This window comes from Cetorhinus maximus, chromosome 6 (assembly GCF_964194155.1).
Source record: "Cetorhinus maximus chromosome 6, sCetMax3.hap1.1, whole genome shotgun sequence".
Classification (NCBI taxonomy): Eukaryota; Metazoa; Chordata; class Chondrichthyes; order Lamniformes; family Cetorhinidae; genus Cetorhinus; species Cetorhinus maximus.
This window is the reverse complement of record NC_135884.1, coordinates 90,447,951-90,470,529: the sequence shown is the minus strand read 5'-3', so window position 1 is coordinate 90,470,529 and position 22,579 is coordinate 90,447,951. Positions and strand designations below refer to the sequence as shown.

At 41.7% G+C, this 22,579-nt stretch overlaps 1 protein-coding gene across 3 annotated transcripts in view; it reads left to right on the top strand.

Annotated features, from left to right (window-relative positions):
- Positions 1-22,579, top strand: part of csnk2a2b (casein kinase 2, alpha prime polypeptide b) — a 65,148-nt gene that overhangs the window by 26,357 nt on the left and 16,212 nt on the right. Inside the window, exons 3-5 of one of the 3 annotated variants that reach the window (XM_078544027.1) lie at positions 19,894-19,995; positions 21,897-21,947; positions 22,130-22,177. In XM_078544027.1, the coding sequence (XP_078400153.1) occupies positions 19,894-19,995; positions 21,897-21,947; positions 22,130-22,177 (201 nt within the window). Of the gene's footprint in view, positions 1-19,893; positions 19,996-21,896; positions 21,960-22,117; positions 22,178-22,579 lie in introns of all 3 variants that reach the window. The other 2 variants (XM_078544025.1, XM_078544026.1) reach the window with 2 other exon arrangements.

Sequence of the window (22,579 nt, the reverse complement as noted above, 5' to 3'; positions counted from 1 at the left end):
CAAGAAGGAAGCTCGCCACCACCTCCTCAGGGGCAGTTTATAATGGGCAATAAATGCTGGCCTTGCCAGTGATGCCCACATCCCTTGAACGAATTTTTAAAAAAACAGACTTCATATTTGGGGCGAAGGCAACTTTAAATTAATTATATGTCAAAAACCAAAAGAAGGCTGGTGTGGGAATCGGGAAAAAGTCACATTGAATCTGAGTGGATGCTCTTTTGAAGTATTGGCAGAGGCATACTGTTGGGCCATTTAACCATGCTGCAAGCGACCTGAGGAGGGCTGACAGTAATACTGGCTGTCAGTATTTAATTCCCCAGCATTCGTTTTCACTAAGTGTCCACAAAGATCATAAAAATAAGACCCTAACTTGGTGTTTCTGCCCACTAGTTATTGTTGGAAAAAAAAATGAGGACAACAGAAGGTGAAATAAGGTAAATTTTTTGGAGGTTGATCCCCTTTAAGCTGTTGAATTAGTTGGTTTCATTCAGTCCTGAGGTACAGAGGGGTATATTGCCCTGATTTGTATGCATATTGTGTGCACGTTTGCTGAGGGCTGGACCAAGCCCAGCTGTTATGCATTCTTCTCTCTCTCAAGTTTAGCCTGTTGATGGTCACTGTCAAGGCTCTCACAACTAAAGGCCAGTTGGATACTGGAAAGCGTTACCCACCCACAGAGCCATCCCACAGTGAACAGTCAACTCCTGCAGGATAAGAGAGTTTTTGGGGGAAAAAATAATTCTGGGATGCTGGATAAGTGTGGAGTGTCATTGAGTAACGCTGCATGTAGTGCAGCAGGTTAATTGCGATCTCCACAGGTAGCTCTGTAAATTGGCAAAGCATTGAACAGTTTAACGATTCTATGATTGGGTTAACAATTAAATGAAAGATCATAGGGAAAAGGTAACACTTTATTTTTGATTAGTCAAAATGTTATGACCTGTAACCTGACATTGGGGTTTTCTTTTCATTTTTGTTTCCTTGGCATTTTCTGGCTTTTCATCTATGTGATGAAGTCACTATGTGATCTCTTGGATTTTAATAAGTGCCTGATTTAATTGAAGCAGCTCCGCAGGAGATGTGTCTATAATGACACCAAAATGTCAAGTGTAGGTGAAGAACATGGCAAGAAAGGAAGGATTTGTCACAGAATTTGAAGGATTTTAATTTTCCCAACTAAATTAATTCTTCAGATATCTATTAGGATATATAAGAAAAATTGAACATTTTACAACATTTTATTTGTTTTGTCAGTTTATTAAATTTACTTCGTATTTATGTCCTCAAGGCAACATCTGCAGGAAAAGCTTGCAACTTGTGTAAAATAAGCAAAATTGTAGTTCAATTCAATAGTCCCAAATAACTGAAATCTGCAATAAATGTAGCATAACTAAATGGCAACCAGTTGTGAGGCTGTGCTACAGTTAAGTAGTGTTGATGATGTATGCTGCCTTTGCTTAATACAATGCTTAAATGTTTTATCAAAACTGGCAAGGTGTCAGCCATCTGTTTCTATAAAAGTTTTGGGAGTATTTATCACATTTCATGCATCAGGATGCCACCATTGCACTTTGCATAAAACACCTATGATTCGCAGCTGAATGTAACCTTTGGAGAAAAAAACACACAGGGCACAGAAGCCCAACTGTTTTCCCAGTTGTTGCAATAATGAGGTGAGGAGCCATGCAGCTTCTAATCTAGAGAAACTTCCAACAACAATAACTTGCCTTTAATGGACCTTGAGGCCTCCTGGGACCACTTCCCCACAGAGTATCTCAGTAGTGTCCTTAAAGGGACTGGTCAGGTTATTGCTCTAAACTTGAGACTACCTGTGAGTAATGTCGAAGCAATTTATGTATGGGCGAGCATCTGTTTTTCAGGGTAAAATGCCCTTCTTAGGTATTTCTATTTCTCCCCTTCCTTTTATGAACGGTCTTGCACTCATTATCCAGAGTTGAAAGGTTGAATGGGAGTGTCATATTCTCCACAATTACCCTGCATATCTAATATTGGAATTGGAAGGTAGCTTAATGTATAAAAATAGCAAAACCTGCTCACCGTTTTGATGGCTGGTTCAGTGGAAATTTAATACTTTAGTGCATTGTTAGTTTATAGGGAGAATCTGCAGCTGATATTTTTCCATAGCAAACTGTGGACTAAGCCTACATAGGATTGGTCAGAGCCAAGTTTGTGGCACCACGAGCAGCTTGGCTGTACAGGAGGTGAGAAAGAAGAGTGGAAGAGCAATAGTGATAGGGGATTCGTTAGTTTGGGGAACAGACGGGTGTTTCGCCAGCCGTAGAGGTGACTCCGGGATGATATGTTTCCTCCCTGGTGCCGTGGTGAAGGATGTCACTGAGCGGCTGCAGGACATTCTTCTGGAGGAGGATGATCAGCCAGAGGTCATGGTCCACATTGGTGCTAATGACTTAGGTGGGAAGAGGTCCTTCGATCAGAATTTAGGGAGCTAGATTGAAAATTAGCAAGCAGGACCTCAAATGTAGTAACCTCTGGATTACTCCCAGTGCCACGTGCAAGTGAGTATAGAAATAAGAGGATAAGGCAGATGAATGCGTGGCTGGAAAGATTGTGCAGGAGGGAGGGCTTCAGATTCCTGGGACACTGAGACTGGCTGTGGGGAGGGTGGCATCTGTACAAGCTGGACGGGTTGCACCTGAGCAGAGGTGGAATTGAGTTCCTTGTGGGCTGTTTTGCTGGTGCTGTTGCAGGGGCTTTAAATTAACTCGGCAGGGGTGTGGGAATCAGGAGAAAGTATTAGAGAGGAATACCAGGGTGAACAAAATACTGGGAGAATGCATGGAGTGTAGTTAATAAAATTGTGGAGTTACAGGCACAGATGCCTTGTGGAAATGTGATGTTGTGGCAGTAACAGAGACCTGACTCAAGGAAGGGCAGGACTGGGTGTTAAATATTCCTGGGTACAAGGTGTATAGAAAAGATAGAAAAAGGAGGAGGGGTGGCGGTGTTGGTGAAGGAGAGTATTGGAGTGCTGGAAAAAGAGATTTCGTAGAGGGTTCAAGGACACAATCAATTTGGCTAGATCTGAGGAACAAAAAGGGTGCAATTACATGGCTCAGCGTAGTCCATAGACCGCCAGCTAGTGAGTAGGATGTAGGGGAACAAATCTGCAGGGAATTTAGAGATGCAAACATTGTAGAGTAAATATAATGGGTGACTTTAATTACCCGAATGTAGACTGGGACAGTGTAAAGGGTGGAGAGGGGCAAGAGTTCCTAGATTGTGTTCAGGAGAATTTTCTACAGCAGTATGTGTCCAATCCAACAAGAAAGGGTGCACTGTTGGACCTGGCTCTTGAAAATGAGGTGGGCCAAGTAGATCAAGTGTCGGTGGGGGAGCATTTAGGAGACACTGATCATTGTAGCATACAGTTTAGGGTGATGGCATAAAAGGATCATGTGCAATTCATTGTAAGAATAATTAACTGGGGGAGAGCCAACTTCAATGGGGCAAGAACGGAGCTAGGTTGGATAGACTTGCACCAAAGGATGGCAGGAAAATCTGTAGCTGAACAGTGGACTACCTTCAAAAAAGAAATGGGTTCGAGCACAGGCAAGGTTTATTCCCTCAAAAGGGGAAGGTCAGGCAAGCAAATCCAAAGCTCCCTGGATGAAAAAGGAGAAAAAAATTAAGATAAAGAAGAAAAGGTGTGCTTATGACATATCAGGCAGAAAATACAACTGAGAGCCAAGTGGAATACAGAAGGTTCAGAGGGGAGGTGAAAAAACAAATAAGAGAAGCAATGAGGGATCATGAGAAAAGACTGGCAACCAACAAAAAGGGAATCCCAAGGCCTTCTATCAGCACACAAGGCACATAAACCAAGGCTGGTAAAAGGAGGAGTAGGGTCAATTAGGGACCAAAGAGGGGATTTACACATGGAGGCAGGGGACATGGCTGAGGTGTTAGATGAATACTTTGCATCTGTCTTTACCAAGGAACCAGATGCTACCGAGGCCATGGTGACAGAGGAGGAAGCTCTCACTAGAAGGGTTCAAAATTGATAAGGAGGAAGTGTTGGATAAAATGTTGGTACTTAAGGTTGACAAGGCACCTGGACCAGGTGAGATGCATCTAAGAGTATTGAAGGAAGTAAGAGTGGAAATTGCAGGGGCATTGGCCATAATCTTTCATTCTTCCTGAGACTCAGGGAGGTGCCAGAGGACTGGAGAACTGCAAACATTGTGCCCTTGTTCACAAAAGATTGTAAGGATAGGACCAGCAATTACAGACCAGTCATCTTAACTTCAGTGGTGGGGAAGCTTCTAGAGAAAATTATTTGGTATAGAATTAGTAGTCACATGGAAAAATGTAGGTTGATTAGGAAGAACCAGTATGGATTCCTAAAGGGGAAATCATGTTTAACTAACTTGTTGGAGTTTTTTGAAGAGGTAACAGCAAGGGTTGAAGAGGATAATGCTGTTGATGTGGTGTACATGGACCTTAAAGGCATTCAATACAGAGCTACACAGAGAAAAGTTTTAGCTCATGGAATAAAAGGGACAGTAGCAAGTGGATACAAAATTGACTGAAAAACAGGAAACAGTAATGGTCAATGGATATTTTTCAGGCTTGAGGAAGGTTTCTAGTGGAGTTCCCCAGGGGGTCGGTATTGGGACCCTTGCTTTTCCTGGTTATATATTAATGATCTAGATCTTGATGTGCAGGGGACAATTTCTAAGTTTGCAGATGATACAAAACTTGCAAGCATTGTAAACTGTGAGGACAGTGTAGAACTTCAAAAGAGCATAGACAAGTTGTTGGAGTGGGCAGAGAAGTGCCAGATGAAGTTCAATGTGGAGAAGTGTGAGGTGATTCCTTTTGGTAGGAAGATTATGGAGAGACAAAATGAAATAAGGGGTACAACTCCAGAGGGTACCGCAGGAGCAGAGATACCTGGTTGTGTATGTGCGTAGCTCATTGAAGGTGGCAGGACAGGAGGAGAGAGCAGTGAATAAAGCATACAGTATCCTGGACTTTATTAATAGGCGCATTGAGTACTAGAGCAGGGAGGTTATATAAGACACTAGTTGGACCTCAGCTGGAGTATTGTGCACAGTTCTAAGTGCCACACTTCAGGAAGGAAGTGATCGCATTGGAGAGAGTGCAGAAGAGGTTTACAAGAATGGTTCCAGGGATGAGATACTTCAGTTTTAAAATAGATTAGAGAGGTTGGGACTGTTTTTGGGAAGGAGAAGGCTAGGAGGAGATTTGAGAGAGGTGCTCAAAATCATGAGGGTGCTAGATTGGGAGAAGCTGTTCCCGCTCGTCAAGGGATCGAGAATGAGGGGGCACAGATTTAAAGTGATTTGCAAAAGAAGCAAATGTGATAAAAAAAAATCTTTTTCACACAGCGAGCGGTTTGAGTCTGGAATGTGATGCCTGGAAGTGTGGTGGAGGCAGGTTCAATCGAGGCATCCAAGAGGGCAATAGATGACAATTTGAATAGAAACATTGTGAAAGGGTATGGGGAAAAAGCAGGAGAATGGCACTAAGTCAGGTTACTCATTTGGAGACCTGGTGCAGACATGGGCCGAGTGGCCTCCTTCTGTGCCGTAACAATTCTGTGATTGAGGGGATAGATTATCAGTATTTATGGATTTGTGGCAAAAGGAGCTCTAGTGCAAGAAGAGTACTCTAATGAATACTGGCTTAGAGGGGATATTGCCCTTGACTAGCATGTCTCTTTTTCAAAGCTCTTTACATGAGACGGGTTGTGCAGCTGGTGAGGAAACATATTTCCAAGAACAGTGAGGTGGTTGGCATAAGAACAGGGGTAGGCTGTTAAGCCCCTTGAACCTCTCCTGCCACTCAGTGAAATAATGGATGATCTTGACCCCAGCTCCGCATACCCAGCTTTGCACCATATCCCTAATACCCTTGGCTAACAAAAGTCTATCAATCTCCGATTTTAGAAACAATTGACCAAGCGTCGCTTGCCATCATTGGATGACATTTCCAAATGTCTACCAATCTATGCGTAAAAGTGTTAATTTCTCCCCAAAAGGTACATCTCAAGGTGGTACCCTTCCACTACCCCAAACAGTGTGTCTGTCCTACAGCTGTTGAGAAAACCTTTGAGACTTGAAATGACAGCTTCTGGAAAGGGGTTGCCTAGAGGCCAGGTGTGAGACCACATACTTTTATCAAGAACAAAAACAGAATTACCTGGAAAAACTCAACACGTCTGGCAGCATCGGTGGAGAAGAAATCAGTTAACGTTTCGAGCCTTCACGACCCTTCGGCAGAACTGAAGCATAGTTAGGAGAAAGGAGAAATATAAGCTGGTTTAAGGTGGGGGGGCGGGGGGAGAGAGAAGTTGAGGGTGTGGTGATTGTGGAGATAAGCAAGCAGTGATAGGAGCAGATAATCAAAAGATGTCACAGACAAAAGGATCAAAGAGGTGTTGAAGGTGGTGATATTTGTTTAAGAAAAGTGCTAATTAAGAATGGAAGACAGGACACTCAAGGTACAGCTCTAGTGGGGGTGGGGTGGAAAGACTAACAAGGTTTTAGTTTTAGATTTAAAAATAATGGAAATAGGTGGGGAAAGAAGAATATATAAATTATTGAAAAAAAAGCGGGGTGGGGGGGGGTTGGAGTTTAAGATCTAAAGTTGTTGAATTCAATATTCAGCCCGGAAGGCTATAAAGTGCCTAGTCGGAAGATGAGGTGCTGTTCCTCCAGTTTGCGTTGGGCTTCACTGGCACAATGCAGCAAGCCAAGGACAGACATGTGGGCAAGAGAACAGGGTGGAGTGTTAAAATGGCAAGCGACAGGGAGGTTTGGGTCTTTTCTTGCGGACAGACCGCAGGTGTTCTGCAAAACGGTCGCCCAGTTTGCGTTTGGTCTCTCCAATGTAGAGGAGACCGCATTGGGAGCAACGAATGCAGTAGACTAAGTTAGGGGAAATGCAAGTGAAATGCTGCTTCACTTGAAAGGAGTGTTTGGGCCCTTGGACGGTGAGGAGGGAGGAAGTGAAGGGGCAGGTGTTGCATCTTCTGCGTGGACATGGGGAGGTGCCATAGGTGGGGGTTGAGGAGTAGGGGGTGATGGAGGAGTGGACCAGGGTGTCCCGGAGGGAACGATCCCTACGGAATGCCATCAGGGGGGGTGAAGGGAAGATGTGTTTGGTGGTGGCATCATGCTGGAGTTGGCGGAAATGGCGGAGGATGATCCTTTGAATGCGGAGGCTGGTGGGGTGATAAGTGAGGACAAGGGGGACCCTATCATGTTTCTGGGAAGGAGGAGAAGGCGTGAGGGAGGATGCGCGGGATATGGGCTGGACACGGTTGAGGGCCCTGTCAACGACCGTGGATGGAAAACCTCGGTTAAGGAAGAAGGAGGACATGTCAGAGGAGCTGTTTTTGAAGGTAGCGTCATCAGAACAGATGCGACGGAGGCGAAGGAACTGAGAGAATGGGATGGAGTCTTTACAGGAAGCGGGGTGTGAGGAGCTGTAGTCGAGGTAGCTGTGGGAGTCGGTAGGCTTGTAATGGATATTGGTGGACAGTCTATCATCAGAAATTGAGACAGAGAGGTCAAGGAAGGGAAGAGAAGTGTCAGAGATGGACCATGTGAAAATGATGGAGGGGTGGAGATTGGAAGCAAAATTAATAAATTTTTCCAGGTCAAGGTTCATTATTTGAGATTGGCTTACAATGACACTGACCCTCCAACTACTGAACCAGCTCTTCGATAGGCAATGGTGTATGTCAGTACTATAGTGAGGAAGATGGTGGCAGTAGACCCTGTGTTTATGGTAAGTTATGCTGCTCCCTATGCTGCTTGTAAGGAGTTCTTGGTACTTACTGTCTATACTAGCAAGGGCTTAAACCCACATTTGTTGGGTGTCAAATGACCAGCTCATCGGAGTGGGACACCTCTTGGAGTTGAGATGGCTTCAAGTTAACAGGCTTGGTGATGTCACCCTTTATGTGAAAGCTCTGGGTTTCTCTGAAAATTCACATTGCACCTTTACACTCTAGATATTTCTATGATCTCCTTAGTATTTAAACCTAGCTGTTCCATACTAATGGCATCCTCCATCCTCTAAAATGTGAAACTGTGATTTGGCTGTAGGGGAAGGGAGCTTAATATATTGTACGTGCACACGATTGAACTGAAGAAGTACAAGGTATTAAAATCTCAATAAATATGTAGGCTCCCCTGTCTGTAAACTTCACTGACTAATATATAAAACACTTCACTTTCAACTCTCAAAAAAATTAAAGTTCAAAATATGTCTTTACGGTAGAAGACACAAAAAGCATCCCAACAATAAAAGAAAATCAAGAGACAAAAAGGAGCAAGAAACTTAAAAACAATGGCTATCACTAGAGAAAAAAAACTGAGACAAAAGACTGACAAGTCTCCTGGACCTGATGGCCTTCATCCTAGGGTCTTAAACGAAGTGACTGCAAAGATAGTAGATGCATTGGTTGTAATCTTCCAAAATTCCTTAGATTCTGGAAAGATGCCAGCGGATTGGAAATCCACAAATGCAACATCTATATTCAAGAGAGGGAGATAAAGCAGGAAACCCGTAGGCCAGTTAGCCTAACATCTGTCATAATGCTGGAATTGATTATTAAGGAAATAGGAGCAGGACATTTGGAAAATCTTAATACAATCAACAGAGTCAACATAGATTTGATAAGGTGCCACAAAAGGTTACCACAGAAGCTCTAATCTTCTGTGGTAACCTTTTGTGGCACCTTATCAAATACCTTTAGGAAATCCAAATGCACTACATCCACTGGTTCCCCTTTATCCACCCAGCTTGTAAGATCTTCAAAGAACGTTAATAAATTTGTCAAACATGATTTCCTTTCAGAAATCTATGTTGACTCTGTTGCTAGCATGGATAGAGGATTGGCTAAGTAACAGGAAACAGTGTCAAGATAAATGGGTCATTTTCAGGTTACCAAACTATAATGAATGGGGTGCCACAGGGAGTAGTGCCAGGCCTCAACTATTTGCAATCTATATTAGTGACATGGATGAAGGGGCTGAGTGTATTGTACTCAAATTTGCTGACAATACAAAGATAGGTAAGAAAGCAAGTTGTGAGGAGGACAGAATATGCCAGTGGATAGGTTAGGTTAATTGAGTGGGCAATAATTTGGTAGGTGGAATATAATGTAGGAAAAAATATGAGGCTGTCCAGTTTGGTGGGAATAGAAAGGCAGAATATTATTTAATTAGATAGACACCACAGAAGTCTGTGGCACAGAGGGGTCTGGGTGCCCTTCTACATGAATCATCAAGAGCATGCAGGGCAGGCACGTAATTAAGAAGGCAAATGGAATGTTGGCCTTTATTGCAAAGGGAATGGAGTACAAAAGTAGAGAAGTTTTGCGATAACTGTACAGGGCATTGGTGAGACCACACCAAGAGTATTATATACAGTTTGGCCTTCTTACTTAAGGAGGGTTATACTTGCTTTAGAGGCAGTTCAGAGAAGGTTCATGAGATTGATTCCTGGGATGAAAGGGTCTTGTGAGGAAAGGTTGAGCATGTTGGACCTATACTCATTGGAGTTTAGAAGAATGAGAGGTGACCTTATTGAAACATATAAGATTCCTACGGGGCTAGACAGGGTGGATGGTGACAGTATGTTTCCCATTGTGGGGGAATCTAGAACTGGGGGCACTGTTTCAAGATAAGGGGGCTTCCATTTCAGACTGAGATGAAGAGGAAAAATTTCACTGAGGCTTGTTAATCTTTGGAAGTCGCTACCCCAGAGAGCAGTGGAGGCTGAGTCATTGAATATACTCAAGGCTGAATTAGATAAATTTATGATCTACACGGGAGTTGAGGATTATGGGAGTCAGGGAGTTATAATCAGGTCAGTAATGATTTTATTGAATGGTGGAGCAGGTTTGAGGGGCCAAATGGCCTGCTCCTCATTTCTTATTTTTAACGTTGGTATGTATTTTGTGATGATTGAATGACGCCAGCCATTCACACCTAGATTTACCGGCAGACTGTCTGGGGTTTTAAATTGAAACTTGCTGTGATTACGATGCCATTTTGATGCAGCGCCTCCACAGGGTATTTGAGAGTTGTGTGGACAGGACAGCAACTGTATTTCCTTTACCAATCCAATTGAACAATTGTTAACTGAGCAGTGCAGTTTGAACCAGGAAGTGTAAATTAGAATACTTGAAGCAAAATCCATGTACAGAAATCAAAACAAGACTGTTAAAAATAATTAACTTTTTTATTAAAAATCCCCAACAATAGTTATAATCTGAAGGAATGAGAATTCACACTTGTAATTGCAGTGCCAGAGAAGTTGTTTGAAAGCAATTAAGACATATCACACCATTAAAAAAATTACTTAAAGTAGTAAGAGTAGACAAGCCCTAACATTTTCTGGAGTGTTGTGTGTATTATCACATAAGTGAAGCAAGTGTTTTGCTATCAAGCCTGATGTTCTATTGCAGTCCAGCTTCTGGACAAGCAGGGCAACTTTGATGGCCGCTTCCTGATTTACACTGTGCATGCAGTGTCACTGGAGGTTGTTGAATGTTTTACATTTTAATAACTAAACACTGTTAGCCTCACTGTTACTTTTACCAAAAATCTAGGCCGTTGTGTTAAGTTCGGCTTTAGATCATCACGTACTTATCTGAATTAGGAGACATGAGTGATGTAACATGGATGAGATTATCAGTACGTTTGTGTGTCAGAAGATTTTCTGCACACCTTCCTCAAAGTAGATAACTTCACTGTCTCTTTCAGATCGGGGGAATTTTATGTGAAATTCACACGTTTAGAAAGAATTAACATAACTTTTGTTTTAATCTCATTTCTGGTCTAACTTTGAAATCCAGTTGATGAAATCTGTCTGCCTCCATCAACCTGGAAACCATGCCTGGTGATCGCAAACCGATATTTCAAGTCAAACCCTAGTTTTGATTTTAACTACAAATTCAGTTGACTCCCTCTAATATACTAAAGTCTTCCATCTGGCATGCATCTATAGCATTCTAGATGTTATGCTTCTACAGATGCAAAATAGTTTATGAAAAGAGAAAGGCAGGCATTTTGTTTTGGGTCTATGAATTGGAGCCTGAAATTTACAAATAATTTTAAGTCAGCTACTTGTATTTGTGTAGTGTCTTTAATGCAATAAAACACCCAAGGCATTTTATAAACACTAGGAACATTATAAAACACAATTTGACACACAGCCACGAAATTTTAGGGCCGATGTCCAAAAGCTTAGTCAAAGGAGTAGGTTTTGAACAGCGTCTTAAGAGGCGGAGAGGCAGAGAGGTTTGGGGTGGGGGTGGAATTGTAGACTTTAGGACCTTGGTAGCTGCAAATATAGTCACCAATGGTGGAGCAGTTAAAACCAGGGATCCTCATGGCCAAAATTGGAGGACTGCAGATACCTTGGAGGATCGTGGGGTTGGAGGAAATTGCAGAGATAAAGGCTGAGGCCATGGAGGGATTTGAAAGCAAGAATGAGAATTTTAAAATTGAGGAAGTGCTTAATTGGGAGCCAATTTAGGCCAGCAAGCACAGGGGTAATGGGTAATGTGGACTTGGTGGAAGTTAGGACTCTGGCAACAGTTTTGGGTGACCTCAAGTTTGCATAGGGTAAAGTGTGGGAGGCTATCCAGGAGTGCTTTGGAATAGTCAAGTCTAGAGGTAGCAAATGCAGGGATGAGGGTTTTCACGGCAGATGAACTGAGGCAGGGCGAAGCCGGGCGATGCTATAGGTGGAAATGGGTGATCTCTAATTGACTTCATTGTATACATCTACAATTACTTAAATTCCCACAGACAGTACTTGAGTACTGACCTTAAACAGACGGGCCAGGATAGCAGCTCACTGTCGCAATTGCTCCCCAGACCCTAGACTACCTATGAGAAATGACACGGGAGATTTGCTAGCTAGATACCAAACATGTATCAAAGCTTGCAGTACAGTATGCATTTTCCCGATGATGAACTCTTTCCCCCAGCAACATTGCTTCATATGAATCCAGCCAGCATATTATGCTTAACACAGAGCATTCACTAAGGTAGGATAGAAAAGGCTTAACTGAATTAGTGTTAAAAGAAAATATCTTCAGCTACCAAAAGAAAAGTTTGTAACTTTTAGGCTAAGAATGGCTTACCAGCCTATTTAACTTATCCTGTTGTTTAGTTCTATATATAACACCCATTCTGGCCATTTTGACCTCTTCCATTTTAATATGCCGTTCTGTTCAAGGTTGATTCTGACATTTGCCTTTCTGATTGTTTCTCATGATCCACTCTAAATGGTTACTTTTTTAAAGTCTTGTTTCTGCCAAAGGCTGTTTGGTAAACATCTTTTCATTTTTGTGCCAATGTGCTTAATAGTGTAAATTGTTACATCATTCGTAAGTGAGGTCAGTTTTGTTGAGATGACGTTTACTTCGCTGGCTGTTGTTCAAGCACACAATATGCTTTGTCAAGCCCTTCTCTCAAAGACTGACTCTCTAACTTATGGATTCCTTCTGTTGTCATATTGGCAAGTTCTCTTCTAACTCATAAGTAACTTTTCTCTGTTCGCCCTCCATGAATTAGGATTGGGTTCTCAGACTCTTCTAGCCATTTTCATTGAGATAGTATTTCTCTCCTTGTACCTCCTTTCTCATTTATTGAGCTACCAGTAGCTTTGTTTCCTTCTTTAATCCTTCTCTATTGCCTACCGTTTTATATGTATTCTGAGCAAAGCTAGTTTTCTCTGTTGCATTATAGTTTATTAATATCGCATCAGAACACCTCTCTGATCTGTTCAAAGTGCAGACATAATGTTTATCTCATTTAACGAGTAATAGAGAACAAAATTTGAGCTCTGGTGTCAGTTCACCAATGTAGCTATACTGCTGATACTTAGCAATCCACACCAGGGGAAGAGTTGAAATCCCTTATGTACTTACGAATGCTTATTATGGCAAGAATGAAGATGAACTGGTTCTCTTTTTTTTTGCTTACATATTGACTGTGGGTCACTAGCCTGCTCCTCCTCTCGTAAGTGCATGCTGACAATCCATGCTCTTTTGAGGTTGGCCCCAAATACCGTAATGTACACTTGTGACTTTGTATGGGTCCTGCTCTGACCTGTTATTGGTGGTTGGTGCGAAAATCAAAAATTATTGTTCATGCTTGTACATTATTGTTCATTGAGTGAATTTCTGAATCTGTGCCAGCAGCTAGGTATTTAGGCTGTAGCTAATGAGTATTAAGAAATTGCACTTGCAATCCTCCAGTTTATCGGAGAGGTACTTGCTGATGCAATCTGGGAATTTGAGACAACTGTCCAAATTAATTAACATTTCAAAGACATATTCATTCTTAATCTGTGATGTAACGACCTTGTGATGTGTAACTGCAAGGGAAAGAGCTACATAAAAATACTTGTGGGCTGAGAGCCATCTGCTATACTGGAATATTTTGAAATAGTATTTTAAGCTGTTTATAAAGTACAGAGGAATAAGCAGCAGTGTAGAGATTGTCTAATGCTTGGTAGTTGCATGCCAAATGTCAAGACATTAGCTGGCTGCCCTCCTTGCTTACACACTGAGAATGGAGTACAAGTGGGCAGACAGCATGACTTTTCTCCAAATGACCATAAAATGTCAGCCATTAGCATTTCAAAATTTGCAGAGTTATCCATGTGTTTGCTGACACGCTATTCTTGTCTAGCAGCCTCTGGTCCTGCTCCTGAAGCCATACCGGTATATTCTACAGACCTGGACATTTATTGAGCTTGTGCCCATGCGCAATCATGGGACTCTGATATTGACCCTGATGAAATGTGACATAAATACTTTGTAGAGATGTCATGTAAATTATATTGGTGGGATTAACTAGTATAAAATTGGGGAGAGAGTTTGACAGTGGGATTAGTTTTATAATGCTGAAGCAAAGATTTAGTGCAGAAATGATGAGCCAAATAGCCACATTCTGTGCTGTAGCTTTTTGGGTTCTATAGTGTAGGGAAGATAAGCAGAGAGATTATTTTTTTTTAAAAAGTGATGAAATATGCTAAGTAGGTGAATGATGCTTATATGCTTACAAAGGAGGCAATGGTGTAGTGGTATTGTCACTGGATTAGTAATCCAGAGACCAGGGTAATGCTCTAGGGACCCGGGTTTGAATCCTGCCATGGCAGATGGTAGAGTTTGAGTTCAATAAAAAATCTGGAATTAAAAGTCTAATGACCATGTAACCATTGTCAATTGTTGTAAAATCCCATCTGGTTCACTAATGTCCTTACCTGGCCTGGCCTACATGTGACTCTAGACCCATGAATGAATAATACAAATGCCAACCATCAGTGCTTGTAGCTCTTGGTATCAGGGTGGAACAGTCTTGGAAAATGTCAGGAACTTGACATGAACCTTGGAGCTGCCATTCTGGCTGGTGAATTAGTTTCTGAGAGGCTCGTACCATTGGCATTCCAGAAACGATTTGTGGTTTCTATTCACAAGAAGGGAGATCTTAATTAACCCAAAACTATGAAAAATCAGTCAGTGGCTCTTGAGGTGATTCTTTGGATTATTGTGGTATGTTTATCAGATACTTTGAAGGACTGGCAAATAATCAAAATGGTGTTATTTTGGAAAATGCAGGGCAGTTAGTGGTAGCTGAGATAACAAAGTGCCTTTGGAATATGTTTAAATTGCTATTAATCACTCTAATAAGGCTTCTTATGGCTCTTGTGTTAAAAATGGAAATATGCCATGCCAGACTATAGCTTGGATTTTAGCTCGAATATGTATTTTGGGTCCATGTAATATTGAAGGAGAAATTGTAGGAGAGGAGATTTTTTTTATTGCCCATCCCTAATTGCCTTTGCCTTGTGGTGCTGAGCTGCCACCTTGAACTGCTGCAATCCATGTTGTAGGAACCCAAAGTGCTGCAAGGAAGGGAGTTCCAGGATTTTGACTTGGCGGCAGTGATATAGTTCTGAGTTAGGATGGTGTGTGGCCAGGAGGGAAACTTGCAGGTGGTGGTGTTCCCATGCATCTGCTACCCTTGTCCTAGGTGGTAAAGGTCGTGGGTTTTGAAGGTGCTGTCGAAGGAATCTTAGTGAGTTGCTGCAGTGCATCTTGTAGATGGTACGCACTGCTGCCACTGTGCTTTGGCGGTGGAGGGAGTGCATGTTTAAATTGGTGGGTGGAGTGCCAATCACATGGCCTGCTTTGTCCTGGAGGGTGTTGGGCTCCAACAACATTCAGGAAGCTCCACTCATCCAGGCAAGTAGGAAGTATTCAATCACACTCCTAACTTGTACCTTATTGATGGTGGAGAGGCTTTGGGAAGTCAGGAGGTGAGTTACTCGCTGCAGAATTCTCAGCCTCTGACCTGCTCTTGTAGCCACAGTATTTATATGGCTGGTCCACTTCAATTTCTGGTCAATGGTGACCCCCAGATATTGATAGCGGTGGATTCGGTGATGGTAATGCATTGAATTTAGAAGGGAAGAGGCAATTTAATTGAGACCTTTAAGATCCTGAGAGATCTTGACAGGGTGGATGTGAAGAGGATGTTTCCTCTTGTGGGAGAATCTAGAACTAGGGGCCACTGTTTTAAAATAAGGGGTTGCCCATTTAAGACAGAGATGAAGAGAAATTTTTTCAGAGGGTTTGAGTTTCTTTGGAGCACTCTTCCTCAAAAGGTGGTGGAAGCAGAGCCTTTAATATTTTTAAGGCAAAGCTAGATAGATTCTTGATTAACAAGGGGGTGAAAGGTTATCGGGGGTAGGCAGGAATATGGAGTTGAGGTTACATTCAGATCAGCCATGATATTGAATGGCAGAGCAGGCTCAAGGGGCCGAGTGGCCTACTCCTCCTAATTTGTATGTTCGTATGAATGTCATTGGGAGCAGGTTGGATTCTCTCGTTGGCAATGGTCATTGCTTCGAAGTATGAATCTTATTCGCCACTTAACAGCCCAAGTCTGAACATTGTCAAGACCTTGCTGCATATAGATACAGACTGCCTCATTTGAGGAATTGTGAATGGTGCTAAACATTGTGCAGTCATCTGCAAACTTTTTGACATTATGATGGAGGAAAGGCCATTGATGAAACAGCTGAAGATGGTTGGGTCTTAGGACACTACCCTGAGGAACTCTTGCAACGATGTCCCACGACTGAGATGATTGACTTCCAACAATCACAACCATCTTCTTTTGTGTCAGGTATGACTCACTGATTCCCACTGACTTCAATTTTGCCTGGGCTTCTTGATGCCACACTCTCTCAAATGCTGCCTTGATATCAAAGGCAGTCACTCTCATCTCACCATGTTTGGACCAAGGCTTTAATGAGGTCAGGAGCTGAATGGCCCTGGTGGAGCCCAAACTGAGCATCATTGAGTAGGTTATTGCTGAGTAAGTGCCGCTTGATAGCACTGTTGATGACTCTTTCCATCACTTTGCTGATCGAGAGTAGGCTGATGGGGCAGTAACTGACCCTGTTGGATTTGTCCTGCTTTTTGTAGACAGGATATACCTGGGCAATTTTCCACATTGCCAGGTAGATGTCAGTGTTGTAGCTGTACAGAAACAGCTTAGCCAGGAGCACAGCTATTTCTGGAGCACGTCTTTAGTACTATTGCCAGAATGTTGTCAGGGTCCTTAACCTTTGCAGCATCCAGTGCCTTCAGCCGTTTCTTGATATCACATGGAGTGAATTGAATTGGCTGAAGACTGGCATCTGTTGATGCTGAGGACCTCGGAAGGAAGCAGAAATGGATTATCCACTCGGCATTTCTGGCTGAAGATTGTTGCAAATGCTTCAGCCTTATCTTTTGCACTAATGCACTTGACTCCCCCATCATTTGTGGAACTATATCACTTGTAATAGCTACCTTTAAAGCGTATGTAATATTTCCGTGAAAAAGCTGTTTTGGCTTCAAATGCTGAATTGTTGTAAACATAAAAATGCTGGAAATGTACTGAAGGTGTTTTTTAAACAACATCTGTTATTCCTGGGCAATGGCCCATATCTCAAACCTGCCCAAGAAATATATCTTGCTTGTGTTTTTTTTCCAAAATGTTCAAAACCTGCAACTTCAAAAGCCACCATTCTATATAGTATAGTTTTTCCCTCTGTATTACAAGTGGTGAGGTTTTGGGTATTAGAACAATTTAAAATGTGATGAGCTCAATTCCCACTGCAGCCTCATTATAACTATTTGTTTCGATATGTCATGGATGAGACTATTGAACTTTGATTTTCATTGAAAAATGGGACAAATTTCAAGATGTATGCCTGAACACTGGTGAAAATTATGGAAGCCATGTAATAAAAACAGAATTTTAATTGATTTAGTTGCCCTAAAGTATTGCCTCTGGTTATAGGCCTACATTTAGAATAGTTGGCTTTTTTGAGTTGTGAGACTTGTGAATTTTCTGGATTGACAAGTATGGATTTGCACAGGCCGTGTTTCCTTTAGCTGAATATTGGAGTGTGGTGACTCCCAGTTAGTGAACTGGAGACAATACCAATCTGGCTACAATAATTATTGGGACAGAATTTTCACAGTGAAGTGGGAGATTTTTATAATTGTCTCCAGATAAATCATTATCCAGCAAATACCTTCTAATCACAGTTCAACAATGAATAACTTTTACTCCCTCTTGTTTCTTCCAATCCAGTGAACTCACATTTTGTAATGTTAATTTTGGTCTCAAGACTTTGCAATAGAGATTTCAAATCAGGTATTTTATGTAGCAGTACTTACTGTGAGAGGGGTAGCTGTATAATGTACCCTATATATGTTTTATGGTAATTCATCTGTCTAGTTGAAATCTGTCGGTGCCTTGGTGAGATTGCAGAGGAGTCAGCAATCATTTCCATGTTTTATGGGCTTGTCCAAAAGTCTTGGATATTTTGGGTTTCAATGATGAGTCCAGTCTTCCGCTGAGATCAGCATATGTATAGGTCCCTTACCCATGGACCATTTATTAGAATATGTTGTTTATAAGATCAGTGTATTAGTTCCACTCTTATGGAATTGGGCACAATGTGACTGTTTTCTGGAGCATAGCTGCTGGATGGCTTAAGGAACCTGTACTTTGCTCACATAAGTCAGATGTTAGCAGCACTGTGGACACAAACTTTGTTGCGTCTCTTCTGGTTTCCTCGTTGCCATGTACAAAATACCTTTAAAAAAACTATTGTGTGCTTTGCTGTACAAGGAACTGGCTCTTCTCTGCCCCTGCTGTGGGAATGGATATGGACTAACTTTGGCATTGTTACCTTGGCATCTTTTTAGAGAAGGAACTTAAATTGAAGTAAAATTGTGGTTTATTATTTTACTAGAGTACCACAGAAAATTAATTATTATTAAATAATACTAATATATATGACACTCTTAGTATTATTATTTAAAAGAAAATTGCCTTGTCTTCAAGCATTGCAACATTTCTGTTTGAGAGAGTACTGGGGGTTGACAGTACAACCAAACCAATTAACTACATTCCTGATTCATTCATGAAGTAGATGATCCACACCAGCTGCATGGAATTTGTTAATCCATGCAATCTTGGAAATACTGCTCATCTGACTCCAGTAACAGCAGACCAGATTGGAGCTGTGCGTCAGTGCCAACTATAGTCTGACCCCCAATGATAGTTTCAAAAGGATAAGAGACTGTTAGCTAAAGTTACAGCTTATGGAATTGAAGGCAAACTATTGACTTAATTTAGGAGATTGGTTGGGTCGTAGAAACCAGGTTGAAATAATGGGTATGCACTCGAATTGAAAGAAAGTGACTAATGGTGTCCTACAAGGATCTGTACTGGGGCTTCAACTTAGATAATGCAATAGAGAGCCATATATCCAGTTTATTGATACCACAATTGGTGATATAGTAAGTGTTGTGGTGTAGATGGGAAGCATAAAATTACAAAGATACATTGATAGATTAAGTGATTGGCAAAACTGTGACAGATGGATTTTAACACAGGTAAGCGTGAAGTTGTCCATTTTGGACCAAAAAAAGGAATGATTTGTGTATATTTTAAATTATAGGAACAGTGGAAATCTAAAAGGATTTGGGGGTCCATGTACATGTTAGTAAAATGTAGTACATGGGTACAAAACATAATGAAAAGGCTAATGGAATGTTAGCATTTATAACTATGTTATAGCGTTCCTATGCTACTTTTGAGGATTGTTAGCAATTTTTCACTGACATAACATAACTGACTTTTTGTTGCTTGTTCAGAGATTAAATGAGAGGTTTTTTAAAGTTTTGCACATTCCTCACTTCATCCTTATTGCCCGTTTAATCACTAATGCGCAATGATTAATTTTGATTGAACACATTTGAGCTAGATGGTCACCAAGCTGTTGAACAAATAATTCAATTCAATTGTGTGAAGAAATTGCTTTTATTTCAGTAGAGCAGTGATCTTATGTTAATGCTGCACTGTGGTTTGCAGCTTTTCAAAGTTTTTTTTGAAACTTATGAAGGCCTCTTTGAGCAGGTAGCATGCCAGACTTGTAACTTCACTGGAGCAGAAGGGTAAGTCATGCCAGGCAACTCTGCTGTAACGCATGACAGCTAATTAAATAGCAATGCTGGTATGTGCCTGGTTGCAGATCATCTTTCTACCCCTAAGTTTATGCAATGAGGTATGGTAGCAGGGCTAGAGAAATAGACGTGAGGAATGTGTCAACCTTGCTCATTTAATCACTAAGCAAGGTACAAAAAAGTAAGCTAGCGTATAGATTGTATCTGTGTGCGAAGATGTCAGTCGAATCCTCTGAGTAGCATCCTGCCCTGGGTAAGCCCACCCATTACTCGTTCAGTAAATTAGCTTTTAAAAGTATATTTTATTAATTTTGCAGCCTGTGAAAAAGAAGAAAATAAAGCGGGAAATCAAAATATTAGAGAATCTCCGTGGGGGCCCCAACATCATCAAGCTGCTAGATGTGGTAAAGGACCCTGTGGTGAGTAATTGTCTGACTTGTTCTAGATCAATTTCAGACTCTCAGATCCAATTTTGAAGAGTTGCATGCTTAGTTTGGTCAGCTTGGTTCATTTGGCAGTGCAACTTCCTCTGAGTTGGAGGGAGGTGTCAGCTGTGGCTCAGTTCATAGCACCCTCGCCTTTGAATCAGAGGGTTGTGGGTTCATGTCCCAATCCTGGAAAACCAAGAACTGTGATTGTACTCGAAAGAAGTTGCAATCTGTGACTGTTGGTAACTTGAAAGAGTTTCCTCTGAGTTGGAACACCATGCCAACACTTGAGCACAATCTAGGCTGACCCTCCAATGCAATACTGAGAGCGTGTTATATTGTCCTTTGAGAGATGTTAAGTTGAGGCCCCAAATTAGTTCAAATAGGCATTAAAGATCTCAAGATAAATGATTAAGGAGTTGTTTTCCTCATAGAGTCCTCTTTCAAATTACATCGTTAAAAGCAGATTGTCTAATGATCTCATTGCTGTTTGTGGGATCTTGCTGTGTAAAATGGCTGCAACTTTGGCTGCATAAAGATATCTCTCAAAGTAATTCACTAAGTGAAGCCACTTCAAATAAGACATCATAACTTAACCTGATTTTTAATTGGGAACTCCATCCAACCAGCCCTACCTACACCCACACCTCACTGACCCATCCCCACATCTATTATGCACTGATCCTGGGACCAATCTCTTCACCCCATCTCCTGTAATGATGTTTTGGGAGTAATGATTTTATCACACATTGTTCATGATCTCTGCCAGGTTTTCAGGGAAGTGTTGTGCAGAGGACAGAGTGCACCACAAGATTGGAACACTCATTGCACAAGCCACATTCCTCTGATAGATGCCCCCACTGTCCCCAGGCCATTTTTATATGGCTCTTACCTGGTAGTTATTCGGCATTTGCAGTGATTCAGAACAGGTCTGCTCCATTGACTGGCAAACTGTGTGACTGGAGAAAAAAGGAGCTGCATATGATTCTGCAGAGAGCTGAGCTCCCTTAAAGAAGGCAGGCCCCAAAAGTGCAACTTGCATGCATGTATACAATAAACTAAATACCTATACATGCACAACTTGCATTGTGTTTTCCCCTCCTGTCCCACCTCTTGTCTTCATCCATACTCTCCCTCCATATGAGGAAAAAGGAAATGAACTGGCTAAGCTTTTGTGGCCCAGGTCAAAGTAGCCTATGGACTACAACTTGGGCACAACACTTTTGGTCTGCAGGATCATAGTGGGATGTAACCATGGTTCATGTTTCATAGACCACTGAACAAACTCTCAGCACTGTCTCTGGTGTATTTCTCTGCTTTTTATCCCCATAATCTGTGATTTCTGTCTTCTCTCCTGAATCTTCCATTCTGTTCCAGAGTATCAATAACCATATTTTGTATGTGCAATGAGTGCATAATGCCTAAAAAAAACATCATCTGGGTCATTCTGATTCAAGGGATGGGCATGTGAAAAATGACACTATTAAGCAGTCATCAATGCTTCTCTGCAAGAGAGGAGAAGAGTTATCTTGGGCTGCTATTGTCACCATCTGGCAGTGGGTTTGAAAATAGTATTGACAGAAGCCTGGAAGTAGGTTTGGTACACCACCTCCTGGCTGAGATGATTTATTATGCAATCCATCAAAAAGGGAAAGGGAAACAATGTCTTAAGGAAAAAGCTTCGTGCAGTCAAAAAGAGGTGACATCTACTGTGCAAATGCATTTTTAACCTCTGCCCTGCAATGATTCACATTAGCTACAGTTACAAGATGTCTCTTGACTGCAGCATTTCATGTTGATCATTTGTGGTTGATGAAATTGAGTTTCCTAAGGAGTTTCTAACATGTTGGCTTTGTGCTGTATCTCATGTAATGATCCTATTCTTTCCACAGTCAAGGACTCCAGCTCTTGTTTTCGAGCACATTGACAACACTGACTTCAAGGTGAGCTCGCAGGTGCGTGTGGATCTAATCAGCGCGGTTGTTGTATTTCACTGAAATTACTGTTTGGTCCAGACACACGTGCAACATTTTTACTCACTCACGCTAAATTTTCTTCCCTCCCCTTCCCTACCCACCATCACTTTCCCCCTGTTTTCTCTCCCTTTGTCTAGCAACTGTATCAGATCTTGACAGATTATGACATCCGGTTCTACATGTATGAAATCTTGAAGGTGAGTTAGCAACTGGAAATTCTACTAGATAATTATTTGAATGGTGTTCACTGAGCAGTAATAGATTTTTAGCTTCTTTCTGCTTTTGTTCCTTTTTAGGTTATTCCTGGTATAATAGTGCCCTTCCCACCACCACCACACAGAGGGATTGGTGTATGCACCAGGTTTCTCCTACACCAATGTTTGCATCACTTGGTGTCCAACTAGTGATTGACATTCAATTAGTGGGAGATCCCTCACTTCTGGATAAAGCAATTTGTGCTTCATCTCGTGGACTGGGGATAGTGCAGCGGGATGAGACTGTTGGGATTTCTCTGCAGAGAACCGCCATGGACTCTGGTCCACATGGCTGCCTTCTGTGCCGTAGTGACTATGACCCGCTTCCCTGTCCTCTGCCATAGT